Below are 20,265 nucleotides of genomic sequence, written 5' to 3' on the forward strand. Positions count from 1 at the left end.
CTATTTTAGGGATTTGTGCTTCCTTAAAAAGAAAGGAAGAAAAAAGAGAGGAAAAGAGAGAATCTCATGGCAGAATCAGACCTGAAATTCTCAAAATACCACCCATAATTCCAACTTTTTCCTCGCTGACGTGCAAAACCACTCCTCCCTGAACACAATCACAAGGGCCACTTCTGGGAGACGGAGCTGAAAGGAATAAACTGAGTTTGCTAAAGCCACAGCCCGTTTTCTTTCTGACCTACAATCAGAAGCTTCACCTTTTTCCCTTTCCTTAAAAGAATGCCAAGGCCGCAAGGTGCAGATCAAGTTTTGCCTCCAATGTTATACAGGAAAGAAAAAAAAAAAAAAAAGTATAATGCGAAAGTGCAAATTTAAAGGTAATGCTTCCATCCACCTCACAGGAAAGCCCTTCACTTTTCACCCCGGGCTCGGGCAGCTGTGTTCCCACAGCCACACCTGGCAAGCTCAGTGAAAACTACTAGCGACACACTTCTGGAAAAGCAAAGGCCCGTCTCAAGCCTTTAAGCAAGCCTTGTAGTACCACTCGGACAAGCTTACAACATTTTCAGGACTTCTCTGCCCAGGCGCCGGCACCTGCGAGAGCAGGAGCCCAGCGGGTTTCAAGGGTGCCCTTAACTTATCCAGCCAACCCGAAACCCAGACATCCACAGGCTCCCCAGGCAGGTTTAGGGCTTTACGGGTCTATGAGGTTGTTTTTCCCAGGAGAGGGCAAGCTGCTAAAAGTCTCCTCCTTTCCAGAAACTCCACGTTGTAAGGCCTCCGACGAGTACCCTCCAAAAAGGGTCACAAGGAAATGTCCCAACTTTTTCCTGATATGATCTTGGCAATGCTTAACAAATAAATAGAACACCTGCATAAATATGGCACTGGACGGAGCTGTGTCCTCCCACTGAGGATCGGGCCGGTCCCTGCCTCGGCGGTATGCTCAGAACCCACCTCCGGGCGGCTGACTCGCAGACGCAGGTTATCTCCGAGGGCCTGGCCTCTCACAGCCACGTGCTGCCCGCCAGGAACGAGCCGTGTGCACCGGGGTTCAGTGCTGCACTGCCAGGGCTGTGTTTGAAACCCGGAGTCCTTGGCAACCGTGTCTGAGTGCTACCATCCTACTGCCAGTTCTCCTACTTACCTTGGGTTGCGCTCGACGAGGAAATGCAACCTTGGGGTCGATCTAGGAGAAAATGGAAAAGTGGGAGTCAGTTGCAATCCTTTCAGGAGAGGAAAAATATATATATGATTAATCACCTATTTATTAATCACTCATTTCTCAGGCTTTGAACCCAGCTTTTAGTAGTAACATCTCAGGGCAATCCAAGAAAAGTTTTTAAACTTGGATCCAAACATTCTGGTTTCTCCCCAAAAATGTAATAAACAGAGCTAGCCCTTCTGAAATGTCCTACACCATGGTATTCAATGTGTGATACTGTTAATGAACCAGACCTCATGGATTCTTATGTAGGCCAGGGCCTACAGATACCGAATCACACAGATACTGAGTGCATCGATCTAATCTGCAATGCATGGCTAGGAGGAAGAGATGGGAACGTAATCACTGAAAAAAATCACAGCCTGAAAATTAAATGTAAGAATCTTCCAGCGGTAGCTGGATGGTATTTCTTCTCCCCGGTGAGAACTAACCAACACAGGAGGGGACGGGGGTTCCAAAAATTTTGAAAATCAATGACATCCAAAAACACCCCATAGACATCCAATGCAATACTCTGCAGGGATTAATTCACACGTTTTTGCAAGAGTTATCTAAAATTAATCAAAGGCATAGTTTATTCTGTAGTTATATCTCAAAAGAAAACAGGTAGTAAAAGCTATGGAGCCCAACTTGGTTCTTAAAAATAATAATACTACTAAAAGAAAGGAAACCCATGAGCTAACATCCACCTGGATTTTAAAATCACAGGGGAGTAAAAAAAATAAAAAATAAAATTCTATAAGCAACCAAACACAAATAAACATCATCAAGGGGAGAGAGAAAAAAAAAAAAAAAAAAAAAAAAGTCTTACTAAAAAAAAAAAATCAGAATATAGCATAACAATCAGGGTATTCTCCTGCCCTAACCCCAATCCCAGTGGGAAAACATCCTCAACCCTAGATTAGACCACTTACAGAACATGAGTCTCAATCAGGGACTGGCTTTAAAATTCAAACAATTCCCACGGAAGTGTCTAAATCTAATAGGCTGGGGAAAAGGTGTTGAGTAGAAAATATGGGTAGGGAAGGAATAAAAAGATTCCCAATGTTGATTTTCATTAAATTTCTAAATGTCATGAGTCATTAGGTGAAAATCAATGGGGAGAGAGGCATGAATATTGCTACCGTGTAGTTATTTATAGGCTTTGCCTCTCATTTTAAGATTTCCCCCTTGCCCTAACCGGTGTGGCTCAGTGGATAGAGCACTGGCCTGAGGACTCAAGCATCCCAGGTTCGATTCCGGTCAAGGGCATGTACCTTGGTTGCAGGCACATCTCCAATAGGGGGTGTGCAAGAGGCAGCTGATCGATGCTTCTCTCTCATCGATGTTTCTAACTCTCTATCCCTCTCCCTTCCTCTCCTGTAAAAAAAAATCAATAAAATATATATATTTTTTAAAATATCCCTCCTCCCTTTTAAAATGTAAATCTGAACCTTGATTTCAGTTCTGCCAGGGGGTTAAGTAAATAAATAAGAGTAGTGCTCTGGGAGAAAGCACAGAGGGATCATTCTTGTTCGCAGATCATTCTCGTTCGCAGACTTCACATCCCTTAGTACCCCGGCGGGTAAAACATACAGAGACCTACCCCTTTCATGAAAGTGGTTTAAAGACCTAACAAAAGTCTGCAGTGTGTTTGTTTTCTACCTTTCAACATCACCTGAGAAATGAGAGATTAGTTTTCAAACACTAAAAGAGAGAACTCTCTCATCTAGGAAACTATCCTTTCATCGAGATTAACATTACCGCATCTACAGGTGTATTCAGCACTGACTAGAGCTGTCTACGAGAGAAATACAACAGGTGTGGATTTCCATTCTGTTGACCCAGCGTAAGACAGATACGTCTCTTCGTAAACACTCTCAAAGTCTTTCTTTTTTTCCTTTTTCTTTTTTTTTTTTTTTTTTTTTTTTTTTAGCTGACAGGCACACAATTGCAATAATAAGTCACCTTGTTTGTCGGGTAAAAGGTGAGGGACATGTTAGGGAAGAGTCCAGGAGCTGGAGGGGACTGGGAGGAGGGAAGAATGGAGCACTAAAAATATATATATATATATATCTAAAATTACAAAACTCAAAGCCAATTTGGAATTCCCATATTGGATATTGCGATAACAGCGTGTGTTCCACAATGAGAGCTCTTCGGTGTGCTGAGGGCTCTAAGGGAGAGGACAGGTCAAGGTAAGCATGGCAAATCCCAACCTTTTGCACATCCCTGTCAACTATTTTTTTAAAAAAAAACGAACAAGAAAGAAAACTATCAAAAATTAAAACATTAGTTAGTTAGGTTCAGCTCTACTTACTGTAGCTACAAATCCTCTAGGAAAAGACTAGGGTACTATTTTGGATGTGAATGGCCATTACCTAAACAAAGCTTTTAAGGTAACGGTAAACAAGATCCTCTGTTTCCATGTCAATAAACCAACCGCTTCTGCCTCCTGCACTGAACGGTTGAAACAAAGTCAAAAGCTATGTTACACTAAATCATAGGAATGAAAACATGTCTACAAACAATTAGGGAGGGGAAATGGCAGGCTTTGCACCTGATAGTGAGGGATATGACCCACCAGCCACTGCAGAAACCAGATCCTCTGTCACCTGCCCAGGGTGGGGAGAGGGAATGCATAATACATTCCCGGATTTGCTTTGAAATATTTGCCCTCTAATTTTACTAGCTTTTTGAAATGTCTAGTCAAAAATCAAAGAGTAAAATAATTCTTCAAATATCCATTATCATCCTACAAATGATCGTCCCTGAAATTATATAACCTAAAAGGGTCAAAAGGCTGGGCCGGGACTATGACAAATCCAGTCCAATTAATAAAGCAACTTAGAGGGTGTGGAGTCTTATCCAAAGAGGGTAAATCTGCAGGCACACCGAAAGTGGTCAGGTTTTTGTTTTATTTTTCTTCTATTTAGTGTTAAAGTCAAAAGGAACTCGGGGGCCCTCGTCGGTTTGGCTCAGTGGATAGAGCGTCAGCCTCCGGACTGAAGGGTCCCGGGTTCCATTCCAATCAAGGGCATCTGCCCCGGTTGTGGGTTCAATTCCCAGTAGGGGGCTTGCAGGAAGCAGTTGATCAGTGATTCTCTCTCATCATTGATGTTTCTATTTCTCTCTCCCTCTCCCTTCCTCTCTAAAATCAATTTTAAAAAAATTTTTTTAAAGGGACTTGGAATATCATCTCAGTTCCACACCTTTATTTTAGAAAAGAGTAAAGTGAGGCCTGAGGCAGAGAACAACGTCCCAAAGTTTTAAAGGGGCAGCTGGAACTAGAATCCAATCCCTTGCCTTGTCCCACTACCCCACCGGAGAAATGAGTCCCAAGTAGCCGAGCACTGCATCCCAATGTCACCTCAGGTCCCCTGCTTTGGCAAGATGTATAAAAACTGTGGGAAAATTCTAGAAGATATAAAGGGAAGGGGGGTGAGCACAGAACCAACACAAGGGTCTAAATAAAATACTACACATACATACACACACACCCCATTAAATGTATTATTCTATACCGATCCTCTTTCTTCCCTTCCTCTTCTGGCCTCTACCTCGAGACTTCCCCGGCCCTTAACACCGGGCTTCAAAACCTTCTAACGCTATAAAAGTACCCACACTCAGAATAAAGAATCTGAGAAAGAAAAGGAGAAAAAAACAAATCACTTTGAAACCCAAGGCCTTATCAGCCTTAGATTTCACGCCATCTGGAGTCAGCCACTGGATGCCCAGTTTGGCCCTGGGAGCGTCTCCTTTCCTTCTCAACCCCCATTCCAAAACCAAAGTGCCCCAAGGGGAACCTGTTGCCTGGATCTGGATTAACGCCCCCCTGGATTCTTCCTGACCCCTGGTCCCTGAGCCAGGAAGCAGGCTGTGCCTTCTGAAAGCCAGTTCCCACAGCCACAGTTGGTTAAGCATGCTCTCTGCTCCCTCGGCTGACAAAGAAAAGTTGCCTTTGCTCGGCGGTGGAGTTTCTTTGCAGGGCCCCTTGGCCCTGGAAATAGCACCACCTTCCCTCCAACGGACCCCTCCCCCAAGTCTAGCTTGGCAGCAACTGGGACGGACAGGCTCTGAAAAAGAAAACCCCACACCGAGCGATGGTAGCAAACTTTAGTGCCAATTTGCCAGCCCTGCTTTAAAAGTACCTGGCTCTCAGCACAGAAGCAAAAGAAGGCACTGTCCCTTTAAGTGGGGCTGTCAATGCTCAGATTGGTCCTGAAAAGGGGCAACAAACAACAACAACAAGGAAAAAGCAACCTACCGTCTTGGAATCTAACTCGTGGTGGGGCTGACCTAATACTTTATCTACACTTGCTGGGTCTGCGAACGTGACGAAACCGAAGCCTCTGCAATGAGACAAAGAGGGAGAAAAACAAACAAGAAAATGTGACACCATTGAAAGCAACAGGGAGTGAGCCCTACTGCAGAATGGGGAGCAAAAGTTCCTCCGCGGCCCCCCCTCGCCCCCCCCCCCCCCCCCCCCCAGTCCTCCTCCAATCGCCCTCGGGTCTGCAGCCCTCCGCCTCGCCAGGAACTACACCAAGGTTAATGGGGGAAGCGGACGGGGCCGAGCTGGTGGAGGTAACTTGGGAAAAGCTGGTGTCTCCACTCTTTCGCCACCTCAGTTTCCTTTCCTCTCCTCCTCCTCCCCTTTCCTTTCTTAACGCTTTGTTTTATTCCGATGAAAACCCGGCACTTAGGGGACATTCGTCCAGCTCCCTCACAGGGGGTTAAGAGTTTGGGGAGCTGGGAGTGCGAAGAAAAGCATGTATTTAAAATTTAAAAAAAAAAAAAAAAAAAAAAAACTACGTGGAAAGTGAATGAAGCTGAATGTCCTTTTTAAACAGGAGAAAAAAGAAGCGACGGGGAAAATGACTTAAAAACGGAGAGCTGGGGATCTCTGTAGCCAGACAGAGTTCAAGCCCCAATTCATAATAACCTTTGAGGTTATGGGGATAGAGGGGGTGGAACAGAGCGACGTTCGAAACCAGCCACATGCCCTGAGCCCCATTCTAAATCCGCTTAGCTACTTAAGACACCTCCAAAAATAACACTTCAACTTTGTTCTAAAATAAAGGCAAAAATCCAGAAGGGAATGGTTTACCTGGAGCGTTTCGTAGTGGGATCTCTCATGACCATACATTCTCTAATTTCTCCAAATTTGCTAAAATAGTCTCTAAGGCTATCTGTAGAGAGAGAAAGAGAGAGATGGGGGTGGGGGGAGGAAGGTGGGGGGGGGGGAAAGCAATGCAAATTTTGATCAAGGACAAAAACCAAAAGTAGTTTTCTGTTGTTATTCTGTTTTGTTTTTGCATTTTTTTTTTTTTTGCACACGCGGGGGGAAATCGGCAACAGAGGTCGCGTAGAGGGCTCAGAAAGGATTTGCTATTTAAAAAAAATAATAATAATAACCTTGCACAGGAGAAGTGGGGAGCCAATGGCGGGGGGGGGGGTGCTCCTACACTGGGATAACAAAGAGCAATAAAGAAGCCAAGAAGGGGGGGACCCAGGCGTCCCCCCCTCCCTCCCTTACCTGGTGAGGTCTGCCAGCTCAGTCCACCGATAAACATTTTACTGGAGGGAGAAAACATAACAGAAGTGAGCACCGATGTCAGATCGGCCATTTTGACGTGTAACTTACAAAAGCTAAAAGGAAAGCAGGGGGGGAGCGTTCGAGCGAGAGCCGGGCGGTGGGGTGGGGGGGGAAGGTGAGGGCGAAATGCAATCCAAAGGTGTGTAACTTCCACGGGGGGAGGGGGCGCGCGGGAGGGGCGCGCGGGCGGGGGGGCGCGGGAGATGCCGGGCGCCGCGCACCGCCGTCCCCGCCGCTGCAAGGAGAGCGAGCCCGCGGCGGGCGGGCGGCGGCGTGGTGGGCAGCGGCTGGAAACTTACCCGGGGTCGTGCTGGGAGTCGTTGGCGCTGCCCGAGGTGCCTTGGCTCCCATTTGCCTCCATATCTGAGCCCCCCCGCCCCCCCACCCCCAAAAAAACCGAGCCCCACGGCGATCGGAGCGGAGCGGCGGCCGACTCCGAGCCCCGAGATCTCCCGCTCCCTCCTGCCCCTCCTCCTCCTCCTCCTCCCCCCCGCCCGGGCGCCTCCGAATCTCTCTGCGAGCGAGCGAGCGAGCGGCGGAGCCGGGGCAGCGGCGGCGGAGCCGTCACACGTGGGCTCGGCTTAGCTCAGCCCCGCTGCTCGCACACCCCCCCGTCCCCGCCCCCCCGGCCCATCCCCACCTCTCCCCCTCCTCCTCCCCACCCCCCTCGCCGCCGCCTCCTCCCCCTCCTCCCGGCGCACGTGGGGCGGAGTTCTATAACGTCGTGTAACCAATGCCGGTGACGTCACGCACCCCGGTGCAGCCCCCGCCCGCCCGCGCGCGCACAGGCGGCACCCCCCCCCCCCGCCCCGCGGCCAGACCCGCGGGGGCGGCGCGCGAACCCCGCGGCCTCCGGGCGAACCGGGGCGCCGGGCGTGAGGAGCGCACCCCGACTTTTCCCGGGTCACATGGGCTGCGAGGAGAGGGTGGATCGGGAAAGGGGGGAGGCGCGGGGAGCCAGCGGCCGATCCCCGTTCGGACACGGGGAGAAGACGACCCCCGCCCCCGCCGGTCCGGCCTCTCCATTCAAGTTCGCCGGCCGCGGCGGCCGGGATCCGGGGATGGCACCAGGCGCCCGCCCGCTCCTGCGCCCTTTTTCCAGCCGCCGCGCGGAAATTTAGGTCAAGGACGTCGGGATCAAACCCGAACCCGGGCTCTCCTTGGGCGGCCCCCCCAAGATCTCCCGGGATCCGGGGGCTTCTGGATTGCCGAGACCCTCTCTCGCACAAACACACCAGCCACAAGTTTTATTTTCCTTTCGCGCTGAAGTTCTCTCTGGCTCTCGCTCCACACCGGCGAGCCTTGCGCCGCTCCCCGCCCTTCCCCGGCTGAGGTACGAATCCGTGCCCGGGAAAGGTTATTTTGGAACTTTGAGAAACTGACGCGATTCCAGTGGTGAGAAAGCGCCGGAGAAAGGGTTTCCACGCTAATCATACAGCGTTTTAAAAAATAATAAAATAGGTTTATAGGGGTCAAGGTCAAACGATTGAGATTCAAAGCAAAATTTTGTATATAGTAAAAAAAAAAAAATTAGTTTTGAAGGGTTTCTGGGATGATTGGGAAGGGTAGTTATTTTAGGAAATTCCTCTCCCAACTTTTCCATTATACTTTAGTTTCTATACTGAGATCGTATGCTTGCGATTAAAATAGCCCAAGACCCCCCCACCATATGGGGAGGTAGCTGAGGGTAGCTTCAGACACCCCCCTCTCACTCCTCTCACCCACCACCTGCCACCTTAGGAGCTGTGTGTGTGGTGCAGCTGCAGCATCTGGCACACAGTAGGTGCTTCATACTGACCTCATCCCTTCCCCACTGAAAAATTCCATAAAGGTGACGTTGGTAGGGAACTTCCCAGAGGCATCTCACACTTCTCCAGCAGATTCCAGGCTGGCCAACTTCAGGCTGGATCAATTTATGGGGTATTTAAAACAATTATCCTTATTGTTTTAAATTATTACAATACCCTGACTTAATGTAGCATGAGGGGCAACAAAGCTGTGGTTCACCAAACACTCAGACTAGTGTTAAGCATGAATCGATGCCCAGTAAACACTTTTCATTAAACTGTCAGAGGATTAGGACACAATGGGATACACTCAACACCAAAACTACCAAGCCCACTGTGGGTCTTGGGAAAGTGGAAGATTTGAAAGATCTCAACACCAGCCAAAGCCTGTAGGACCAGGCTCTCTTAATCTCCCTGTTTCCTAAACCGAGAAAATTTCTCCCTGTCAGGATTGATGGGTTGAGAAGAGGGACTGAGATAAGCAAATGTAAAAGTCCCCTTTTCACTGTAAACCTAGAAGGGTCATGCTTATTATCAATCATGACTTCACATGACTTTTAGAAGGTGCGTTAAAGCTTTATACCACAAGCCCCGGCATTTTCTGTAACTTCAAGCTGCTTCCCAAATCATCTGGGGTCTCACATGTCCAAGAGCCCATTGTTATTACAGTGATTGTTGTTTTTTTATTATTATTCTCAATTTAAAAAATGCAGACAGCAGAGCTAAATGGATTGTGTTTGGGATGTTTATACTAGAACTGCAGACCATCAGAGGTAGAAAGGCCCTTCCTGACCCAACCCCCTCATTTCACATCAGGGTCCCAGAGAAGTCAAGCTTACCAGGCAGTACCCTGCCCCCACCAGTCAGTTCCTAAAAGGGGTTCTGGCCACCAGTGCAATGCCCTTTGGCTCTGCTGCCTGCATATTTATTCTGTCCTTCACGAGGCAAGAGTAGGGTGTCCTTGTTCCCTGTTGTGGACCTGCCAAGCTGACAGTGAACTGAATTAAAACCTGAGAGGGGCTAGCACTGCAGTTACAAAGTCATTGAGAGAGCGCTAGATTTTTTTTTTTTAATCTCCATTACTACACTGTTTCTACTTATTTTTAATTTATATGCATTAACATTTGCTCTTTGTATTCTATTATTCCACGAGTTTTAGCAAATGCCCGGAATTGGGTAACCACCACCGTAATCAAGATCCAGAAGACTTTCATTGTCCCCCCAAAATTCCCTCCTGCTGTCCCTTTCACTGCATGGATTCTATTATTATTATTATTATGCATTTCTTCTCCAGTTCACTCACTGAATGTAGCTCCTGGATCAGAAGAATTACAGGAGCACCAATGTCAGTCCTCCACCCTTAAAATCTCCACAGCTCATGATACTGTTGGACACTCCCTTCTTGTAACTCACTCTTTTCTTGGCATCCTTGATGCCCACATTTTTCTGGCTCTCCTCCTCTCTCTCCAGCCATTCCTTCTCTGTCTCTTTGCCCTGACTCCTCCTCTGCCTTTCCTTTCAATATTAGTATTCATTCGCAACCCCCAGCTTCACACCCTCTTCTGGGTGAGCTCCTCTGAGATGGGTTTAAATGCCATTTACGTGCTGCTGCCCCTCAAAATCTTCAACCTGACCTCCCCATTGAGCTCTAGGTCCTGGTTAATTTCCTACTCAACATCTGCACCTAGCCTTCCTAAAGGTCCCCAAACTCAACATGTCCAAAACTTGCTTTCCCCCCACCCCTAAATCTGAACCTCTTTTAAGGTTCCTTCTATCATCCTAGAGACAAGGTTGACCCCTCCCCAGGTTGACCCCTTCCCATGTGGAATCCATCATGAAAGTCTGTAGTATGTGGTATTTAGGTCTTCCTAAATATCTCTCAAATTCATCTTTCCTGTTACTGCATCCCAGATCTTCCACTTGAACCCCTGCAATAGCCTCCTAAACATTCTCCCCAAACCCATTCTTATTCCAGTAATATGTCTAGAAAGCTTTCCCTAACCTTTCTGACCAGGTCAGATATCCCTTAGTATGTACTGTTATTATCCTGCCAGAATGTCCTCTATGTACCTTACTCTGTGTGATCATTTGCTTTATTGCTCATCTCCTCCCTCAAGCCCTAAGCTCTCCGTTTATTAGCACAGTGCCTGTTGGTGGACACTCAATAAATATTTGTTGAATGACTGAAAGGATGAATGAATGAATGAAGGTCAACATCTAATTTCATTGTAGGATTTTTTTTTTTAATCCATGTCATGAGTCAAATTGGCTGTAATTTTCCCTTCTTGTATTGCCTTTGTCTGGTTATACTGGCCTCATAAAATGAACTGGTAAATGTTCTTTCTTTTTCCATTTTCTGGAACAGTGTGTATAAAATTGGAATTATGTGTTCCTTGACTGTTTGGTAGAACTTGCCGGTAAAATGTCTGGCTCTGGGATAAACATTTCCTGGGCTGATTTTTAACTACTGATTCCATTTCTTTAATGGTTATGAATCTCTTTGGGTTTTATACTGCAAGTCAATTTTTACACATTAAATTTTTCAAGGAAATTATTACCCATAACATCTTGGTTTTCACATTTATTGACAAAATGCAGTTCATAGTTTTCTCAATATATTTTCTCTGCTGCATCTATCCATAATGTTCATTTTTTACATTCTAAATATTATTGTATATGTATCTTCCCTTTTCTGAGTCAGTTGTCTCCCTTTTTTAACTAGTGTTGTTTTTTTTTTCCTACTTTCTACTAGTGTTTTCAAATAATCAACTTTTAGTTTAACACTGTTTTCTGGTTCATTAATTTTTGCTTTTATATATTACTAGAGATCTGGTGCACGAAATTCATGCACAAGGCGGGAGGAGGGGGGTGTCCCTCAGCCCAGCCTACACCCTCTCCAATCTGGGACCCCTTGAGGGATGTCCGACCATCTGTTTAGGCCCGATCCCACCAGGATCAGGCCTAAACAGACGGTCGGACATCCCTCTCACAATCCAGGACTCCTGGCTCCCAACTGCTCACCTACCTCTGTGTGATTGTCCCTAACCACTTCTGCCTGCGAGCCTGATCACCCCTTAACCACTCCCAACAGCCTGATCAATGCCAAACTGCTCCCAGCCAGCCCGATTGTCCCTAACTGCCCTCCCCTGCAGACCTGGTCCCCCCCAACTGCCCTCTCTTGCCAGCCTGGTTGCCCCCAACTGCCCTCCCCTACTGACCTGCGTCCCCCCAACTGCTCTCCCCTACAGGCCTGGTCCCCCACAACTGCTCTCCCCTGCTGGCCTGATCCCCCCATCTGTCCTCCCCTGCAGTCCTGGGTCCCCCCAACTATCCTCCACTGCAGGCCTGGTCCCCCCAATTGCCCTCTCCTGTAGACGTGGGTCCCCCCCAACTGCCCTCTTCTGCTGGCCTGGTCACCCCTAACTGCCCATAACTGCCCTTCCCTGAAGGCCATCTTGTGGTGGCCATCTTGTGTCCACATGGAGGCAGCCATCTTTGATCACATGGGGGCAGCCATCTTGTGTCTTGGAGTGATGGTCAATTTTCATATTACTCTTTTATTAGATAGGATGTCTTAACAATTGAATTCAGGCCAGAGAAAGTGGTCTGTATGAAGTAAATTCTTTGTTACCTGTTGAAGCTCTCTCTAATAAATGGTGTTTTTCATAAATATTCCATGTGGTTTAGAAAAGAATGTGTATCCCTTAATTGATAAGTGTAGCCTCCTATCTGGGCCTATTAAATCAAGCTTATTAATAATGTTATCCAGATTTTCCATGGCCTTACTATTATTTTGACTGTCTCATCTATCATTTTTATAATGATACATAAGAATCTCTTTACCTGACTGAATTTTCCAATTTCTCCCCTAAATCTCTCAAATTTTCCTGGAGGGAAAAATTATTTTTAAAATATGGTAAGATACATCAAAAAGGGCTATTAAAACCTATGACTATGCATTTTTCTCATTTTTACATTTTATTTCTCTTTCTGCTTTATGTATTTTGAGGCTATGCTATTAGGTATATACAAGCTTAGATTTACTATGTTTTCTGAGTGAACTGTTTAATATATGCACAGATAATCTTTAAACTCAGTGCTTTTTGCTTTAAAGTCTATACCTGCAATAATTATAACTACTCACACTTCTAGTTAGCATTTGCCTGGCATATCTTTTTTTATTCCTTTACTTTTAGCATTATTATCTGTGTCTTAAAGTTTTAATTGAATCTCTTGTAAACAACATATAACTGAATCTTGTGTTTTTATTTTATTGACTGGAAGTTTAGTCAATTTACATTTAATGAGATGGCTGATATATTTTTTAATATATTTGTATTGATTTCAGAGAGAAAGGGAGAGCGAGAGCGAGAGCGAGAGCGAGAGAGAGAGAGAAAGAGAGAGAGAGAGAGAGAGAGAGAGAGAGAGAGAGAGAGAGAAACATCAATGAGAGAAAAATCATTGATTAGCTGCCTCCCACACACCCACTACTGAGAATCAAGTCCACAATCCAGGCATATGCCCTTGACCAGAATCAAACCTGGGACCTTTAAGTCCGCAGGCCAACGCTCTATCCACTCAGCCAAACCGGCTAGGGCAGTGGTTGGCAAATTCATTAGTCAACAGAGCCAAATATCAACAGTACAACGATTGAAATTTCTTTTGAGAGCCAAACTTTTTAAACTGAAACTTCTTCTAATGCTAGTTCTTCAAAAGGCCGAGTATTTTGTGGAAGAGCAACACTCAAGGGGCCAAAGAGCCGCATGTGGCTCAAGAGCCACAGTTTTGCCAACCACTGGGCTAGAGCAATGGCTGATATTTTTAATGGAACTTAGGGGCACAAGAATATATTAATCAGAATTTCTGGCATAAATATACTGTCATCATTAGGTATATTCATGGCCTTGTTTTATGTTTTTATATAATGAATACCTGTAAATCTACTCAACTAGTGAACTAAAACAGTAGCCCTAGCCAAAACCGGTTTGGTTCAGTAGATAGAGCGTCGGCCTGTGGACTGAAAGGTCCCAGGTTCGATTCCGGTCAAGGGCATGTACATTGGTTGTGGGCACATCCCCAGTGGGGAGTGTGCAAGAGGCAGCTGATCGATGATTCTCTCTCATAGATATTTCTAACTCTCTATCCCTCTCCCTTCCTCTCTGTAAAAAATCAATATAATATATTTAAAAAAAAAAAACAGTAGCCCTAACCGGTTTGGCTCGGTGGATAGAGCATCAGCCTGCGGACTGAAGGGTCCCAGGTTCGATTCTGGTCAAGGGCATATACGTTGGTTGTGGGCACATCCCCAATGGGGAGTGTGCAGGAGGCAGCTGTTTGATGTTTCTCTCTTATTAATGTTTCTCTCTATCCTTCTCCCTTCCTCTCTGTAAAAAATCAATAAAATATATATATATATATAAAAAAAAAAAACAGAAACAATGACTTACAATTACCTATGTGCTCCTCCCCATCTGTTCCCCATTCTGAAGTAACCACCAGTCTCAGTCTTGTATATATTATTCTTTGGCTTTAAGAAAAAAAAAAAGTTATATCAAGTTTTTATCACACACTTGTTTTAAATATTTATGAAGAATTTGAGGCTTTATTTTTACTCAGTTGGTAGTATTAAGATTCAACTAGATTGTTGCATCTGGTTGAGGTTCATCATTTTTCATAGTTGTATAGTATTTCATTGTATGACTATGCCACAGTTTAGTTTGTCCATTCAACTGTCATAGGCTTTAGGGTTGTTCCAATGTTTTGCTTTTATGAGCAGAGCTGTCATGATCATTTTCTTCTAGAGTATGTGGTATTCATAATATCAAAAAATAAAACAAGGCCAGTAATTTCTCTTGGGAGTGATTACTGGTTCATAAGATATGTGACTGTAAAATTGTACAAGATAATGCTAAACCATTTTCCAAAGTGCTCTTCCAATTTGTACTCCCACTAGCAACGTATAAAAGAGTCTATTGATATATTGATTTCTGGCATATTTAACTTGACTTCTTTCTCATCTTGCATCTTATATTTATTCTTTCTCTGTAAGTCTTTTGTTTGCTTCCTTTCTTCTCTTCTATTGAATTAAGAATTTTTTATTTCCCTTTCCTCTTTCACTAATTCAGAAGTTGTAAGTTCTATTTCTATTCTTTTAGTGATTACAATTTTTAACAAGTACTTTGATCCAATCCCCCCCTAAACTATAATAAACTAAGAATGAGACAACTTCAACTACGTGCTCCCTTTTACATATTACTGTTGTTGATATTTTAGACCCTCCTGGTTTTTACACCCTAAATTTAATCATTGTTGTCATTTTAGTTTTATATAATCATTGTTCAGATGTACACGTTTACCATATTACTCACCTTTGTCTCTAGCATACTATTCCATTTTTTTTCTAGGTACCAGCCTTTTTCCTTGAAACATAACTTTCAATAATTCTTTCAGGGATGGTATGTGAGTGACATGCTTTCTCCATTAATATAAAATTGTCTTATTTCACTCTTATCCTCCAATGATGAGTTCTCTGGGCACAGAATCCTAAATTGAACGTTCTTTACCCTCAGCACATTTTTACTATCTTCCTGTTTCTCTATTTATTGCTGAGACACTTGCTGTCAGTCTAAATGTCATTCCTTTGTAGGTAATCTGCCTTTTCATTCTGGTTTTAAAATTTTTCTCTTTGTCTTTGGCTCCCTGTATTCTTACCATGCTATGTACAGGTATGAAGTTCTTTTCATTTACCTGGTTCAAGATTCATTGTACATCCGCAATTTCAGGATTTGTGTTTTTTTAAATCCAATCTGGAAAAGTTTTAGTCATTGTCTCTATAAATCCTGTCTCCCTTGCGTCCTTTCCGTTTTCTCCTTCTGCTACATAATGCACCTTCTCCCTCTACAAAACATATTCTGAACCTTTCTTCCAGACTTTCCTTCACTTTGTTTCTCTGCTGCTGCTTCCTGGGCAATTTCCTCAGGTCCATTTGCAGTGTTTTCTTCAGCTATGTCTAATCTGCTGTGTAACTCCCCACTGAGCATTTCATTTCAATGATTATTTGTGTGATTTCTAGACGTTGTATTTAGTTCCCTTTCATATCTACCTTCTTTTTTTTTCTGTCATGATCATCAAAGATCTCCTGGGGAAACTGAGGCAGGAGATGGCATTTCTGCATGAGTGAGGGAAGGCACTGACCCGAGAGCCCTGTACCTTTTCCCTGAACTTCACACTGAGAACTCTTGGAAGGCTTTCCGTGTGAAAAACTGGGAGATCAAGGCAGGAAGACCTTTCCACCCGTTCTGGGATTGGGGACAGGCCATGCTGCCCAGCAATCTCAATCAGAGGGCCTGCGCCCACATGGCACATGTGCGATGCCTTTCATACTGTGCCCAAGGCAGACATTACTAATCAATCCTGCTCTGTCCCCGATTTAGGGGCATGCCTTGAAAACCTCCACAGGTGGAGGAGCCTCCCTGCCTGTGTACTGGCCTTGTTCGCTACTCAGCACCTTCTCAGGAAGCTTGTCACAGTCCTGGCACAAGATGCTACAGGTATGTTTGGGAGAGAGGGGGATGAATTAGAGACCACCTTTTGGTCAGTGATCAGAGACCGAGCTCTCTTTCCACCCTCTCTATCCACATCTGTTGGGTTAGCAGGCCTGGTCTGAGAGCAAAGGAGGGGCCTGACCAGAGCTTGGGGTCCCAGGCTCAGGGGGTGTGCAGTTCCCATGGGAGCCATGAGGGGATGAGGGGCAGGTCTTTGGCGGCCTAAGCAGCTGGGCCCCTGCCATAGGCCCATCAACAGATCCCTCTCACTCTCTTGTTGTTGAGGTCAAAGGAAGATTTCAGGTGAGCCCGGGCAAGGTAGGACTCCTGTCCTCTCCAGGCTGTAGGCCCCACTCTTCACAAAGTCTGGGGAGACTAGGTGCCTGGTGGCTCGCACCAGCTTGTGGATGGAGAAGGGAAAGGCCTTGTTGCTCAGGTATGCACCCAGCACCTCCTGGAGGATGGCCCTGCAGGCAGGCCCTGAATGCTGATAATGCCCAGGTCCTCTGAGCTGTGGCTGAACTGGCACCAGAACTGGTAGTCCCCCAGCACTGAGGCGATGTGGTGATGTGGGACCAGTTGTGCTGCGCCACAGCCCTGCCCACAACCAGGTAGAAGCCATCCCCTTCAAAGGTGGGGGCCAGGGGCGAGGTCTGGGAGAGGGGGGACAGATGGCTCTTGGTGCAGCCTCGCAGATTAAGCATGCAGCTACCCCTCCCTTCATGTTTTAATACAGGTAGGCTATTTTCTCATGGTTTCGAATGTTCTTTTATGTCTTTAATAATTTTAACTCACTTGTTTTATAGTCTATCTGATAGTTCTATCCTGGGACTCTTGTATCTACCACATCTTAGACATGGTGGATTGTATCCATGTATATTTTGTAGTTTAGCATTGGGTCTGCATTTTTATACTCATTTTTCAGCTTTGGAGTTTCTAGACCATACAGGTAGGGTAAATTCCAGCCCCAAGTTTACATGAAGACTGGGCTATAGTCCTAAATCCCCAGCAAAGACTTTTTTTTCTCCACTTTCAACTCATGCCAAGACAGTTAAATTTTCTTGTCTTCCTGGGCCACTGGGGAGATTTTTTCCCAATGAATTATTTCTATAATGATTCATCCTTTGGAGGGTTCCAGCTTTATGTGGGGATCTCAGTTCCATCTCCCCATTTTTAACAGGCCCAAACCGCAGTCTCTTTTCCATTCTGATGCCCAACCTTCAGAATGTCAAGATGGGCAAACCTGCCCAGGACCAGCTCTGCCTCTGCATGCTCGCTCACCATGTCATCTCCCTCTCGCTTCTTCCGCTGAGGGCCTTTCCTTGCTGTCCTACGAGCTCATTTCAATAGGTGTTTATTGCATTTTGACCAGTATTTATAGATGATTTATAATGGGAGGATTTTCAAGTTCTTTAGTCAGCAATATTGCCATAAATGGAACTCACTTCCGTTTAATTTTTAATACCTTCACTTTGAATGCACTTTTTTTCTTAAGAGTGCTATAGCATCTAAGATTTCTGAGTTATTTTGCTTCTGAATAATCTTTTATGGGTAAGGCAGCACTAAATGAACTCAAATGAGGCAAACACAGGTCCATGCAGCTATATTACATTTATCTGGGAACTTTAAAAAGTACTGATGCTTGGTCCCACCTAGGAGATCCAGATTTAACCGGTCCAGGGATAGTCTGGGTAGTGGCCTTCTTAAAAACTTCCCAAGTGATCCAAATAGGCAACCAAAGCTGAACACAGTTCTTTTACAACATACCGATGAGAACAAACAACCATAATGATCCCTGGGCTCCATCCCAGAATGTCTGACTCGTTTTGCTTGGGGAGGGCCCCCAGGCATCCTTTTTTTTTTTTTTTAATTCCCCTGATTATTGTAATGGGGGTCAGAACCAACGAGTTACCTGGGCATGTCCTGTTGGAAAGGAGCAGTTCAGATAATGTCAGTGCTGGAAGCAAGAGAAATCATGTACTCCAGCAGGGCTTGCTGCTGCATAGCAGCCCATCAGACTGCTTTTAATTATGCAGATTCCTGGAGGTTGTGAGTGGGCAGACTTAATGTAAGGTAGTAAGTCTCTCATTCCCCAGAGGACTGTGATGGGCAACCATGTTTGGGAACCATTCAGTTGGCACCTCTGGTTTTACAAAGGAAGAAACCATCCCTGAGACAAGTGATATTTTCTTGAGGTCACGGTGGTGATTGAGTGGAAAGAGGACTTTTACCTCTCAATGAAGTGTCCATTCCGCTCATTTCCAAACATAAAGCCTCCTAATGCCTTCAGACAACCCTGGCCACCATTAGAAAGAGGCAGGTTTTGGATTTCTAGGCGGTGATTTCAGGAATGTAGGGTTTTCTGTTTTGCTTTGTGTGTGGATGGCATAGCCTGCTGCCTTGCATGTGGGTCTTACTATGAGTTTGGTGACCTTGAGCTGATAAGCCACCATCAGTCTCAACTACCCCTCTGGGGTCTCAACAGTTTTTAAATATATCCATAAATCCGTTAATATGCCTCCAGAAGGGGAGCCTAAGTCCCCTCCCCCGAGTGTGGACTGTACTTAGTAACTGGCTTCTAATGAACAGAGTATGGAGGAAATGACAGTGGGTGACTGCTGAGGATGGATTATGGAATGCATAAGAGTGCCACCTTTCTCTCTCTCTCCCCCCGCCCCCTCTCAGATCTTGCTTTGGGAGAAGTTAGGTGCCATATCCTGAAATACTCAGGAAGCCCGATGAAGAGGCCCACGTGGAGAAGAATGGCCGTTTCCTGTCGACAACCTGAACTAACTTGCCAGAATTGTGGGTTACACACCTTAAAAGTAGATCTGCCAGGCCCAGCCAAGCCTTCAGATGACAGCTACCACCTCCCACATCTCAACTATTATTTCATGAGAGACCCCAAGCCAGGCCTTTCAGCTAAGCCATCCCAATTCCTAACCATCAGATACTGTGTGAGATAATAAATACTTGTTGGTAGAAGCAACTGAGTTTTGGGGGTAATCTGTTACACGAAATAGATGACATTAGTATTAACAGAGACACTACAAAATGCACTGAAATAGAGCTGCTCACTTATAGGTCTGCAACAGGATTCACATGCTAACATTTATAGAGTAAGTTAGACCCTGGCCAAATGAACTGCATATTAGATTTAAAGTAGTGATTGCGTATTATTAATGTTATCAGATTGCAACACATTTCATGTTCAATTACCTACATTGCTCTTTCCGGAGCATCTCTTTGCTCATCTTCTTATCCCCACTGCACACTTATAAAAGGTCACTGTCAAGATATGAAAGTATATGTATGATTTAAATGCCTCGACTCAGTTACTAACAACCGTGAGCATGTTTTCAAATTGGAAAAGCTAGGTTAATTTAAACTCGCTTTTTCACACAATGCTCTTTGTTTACTTCTTGGTATTGCGTTTCACTGCCACGCTGAGCACCTTGCTGATTAAGGAGTCTGTTCACTTTATCTGTCTCCTGGAGTTACAAGCCTCACTCTCAAGGACTGCCATGGCAGACTTGGCACAAAAAAAAAAAAAAAAAAAAAGCAAACCATCTTTTTACCAGAAAATATTTAGTGAAATGAATTTTTACTCCTAAAAGTTCCAGCAAGTATAAATCCCATGTCTAAAAGTAATTGGCCTGCCGAACTGGTTTGGCTCAGTGAATGGAACATTGGCCTGTGGATTGAGGGGTCCCGGGGTTCGATTCCAGTCAAGGGCATGTACCTTGGCTGCAGGCACATCCCCAGTGGGAGGTGTGCAGGAGGCAGCTGATCAGTGTTTCTCATTGATGTTTCTGGCTCTCTGTCCCTCTCTCTTCCTCTCTGTGGAAAATCAATGAAATATATATATGATATATATTTTTAAAATAAATAAATAAATAGATAGATAAATAAAAGTAATGGGCCCTTTGTGTTTCCTCAAGAATTAGGACTTTTGAGCATGCTCTTAACTTTGGAGCTAGTTTGTTTTCTTCCAATAAATAGAAAATAAGCCTTTGTGTTTAGCTCCTAAGCCAGTCCTCTTCTGGACTGTATAATATGGGAAAACCAAGATGGTATCTTTCAAACAGAGTCATAACTGGAGGCATAAATTATCTGGGGGTGGGGGGAGGA

At 45.0% G+C, this 20,265-nt stretch overlaps 1 protein-coding gene across 7 annotated transcripts in view; it reads right to left on the reverse strand.

Moving 5' to 3' along the window:
• MSI2 (musashi RNA binding protein 2) overlaps positions 1–7,424 on the reverse strand; it is a 360,886-nt gene extending 353,462 nt beyond the window's left edge. For 6 of the 7 annotated variants that reach the window (XM_084862609.1, XM_084862607.1, XM_084862606.1 and 3 more), the window contains exons 1-5: positions 7,103–7,424; positions 6,744–6,784; positions 6,315–6,396; positions 5,472–5,556; positions 1,148–1,189 (exon numbers count right to left, since the gene is read on the reverse strand). In XM_084862609.1, coding sequence (XP_084718735.1) covers positions 1,148–1,189; positions 5,472–5,556; positions 6,315–6,396; positions 6,744–6,784; positions 7,103–7,164 — 312 coding nt within the window. In that variant the 5' untranslated portion in view covers positions 7,165–7,424. The remainder of the gene's footprint in view (positions 1–1,147; positions 1,190–5,471; positions 5,557–6,314; positions 6,397–6,743; positions 6,785–7,102) is intronic. The other variant, XM_084862610.1, reaches the window with a different exon arrangement.
• Between the last annotated feature and the right edge of the window lie 12,841 nt (positions 7,425–20,265).

This window comes from Pipistrellus hanaki (genome assembly GCF_964339955.1).
Source record: "Pipistrellus hanaki genome assembly, chromosome: 16".
Lineage (NCBI taxonomy): Eukaryota > Metazoa > Chordata > Mammalia > Chiroptera > Vespertilionidae > Pipistrellus > Pipistrellus hanaki.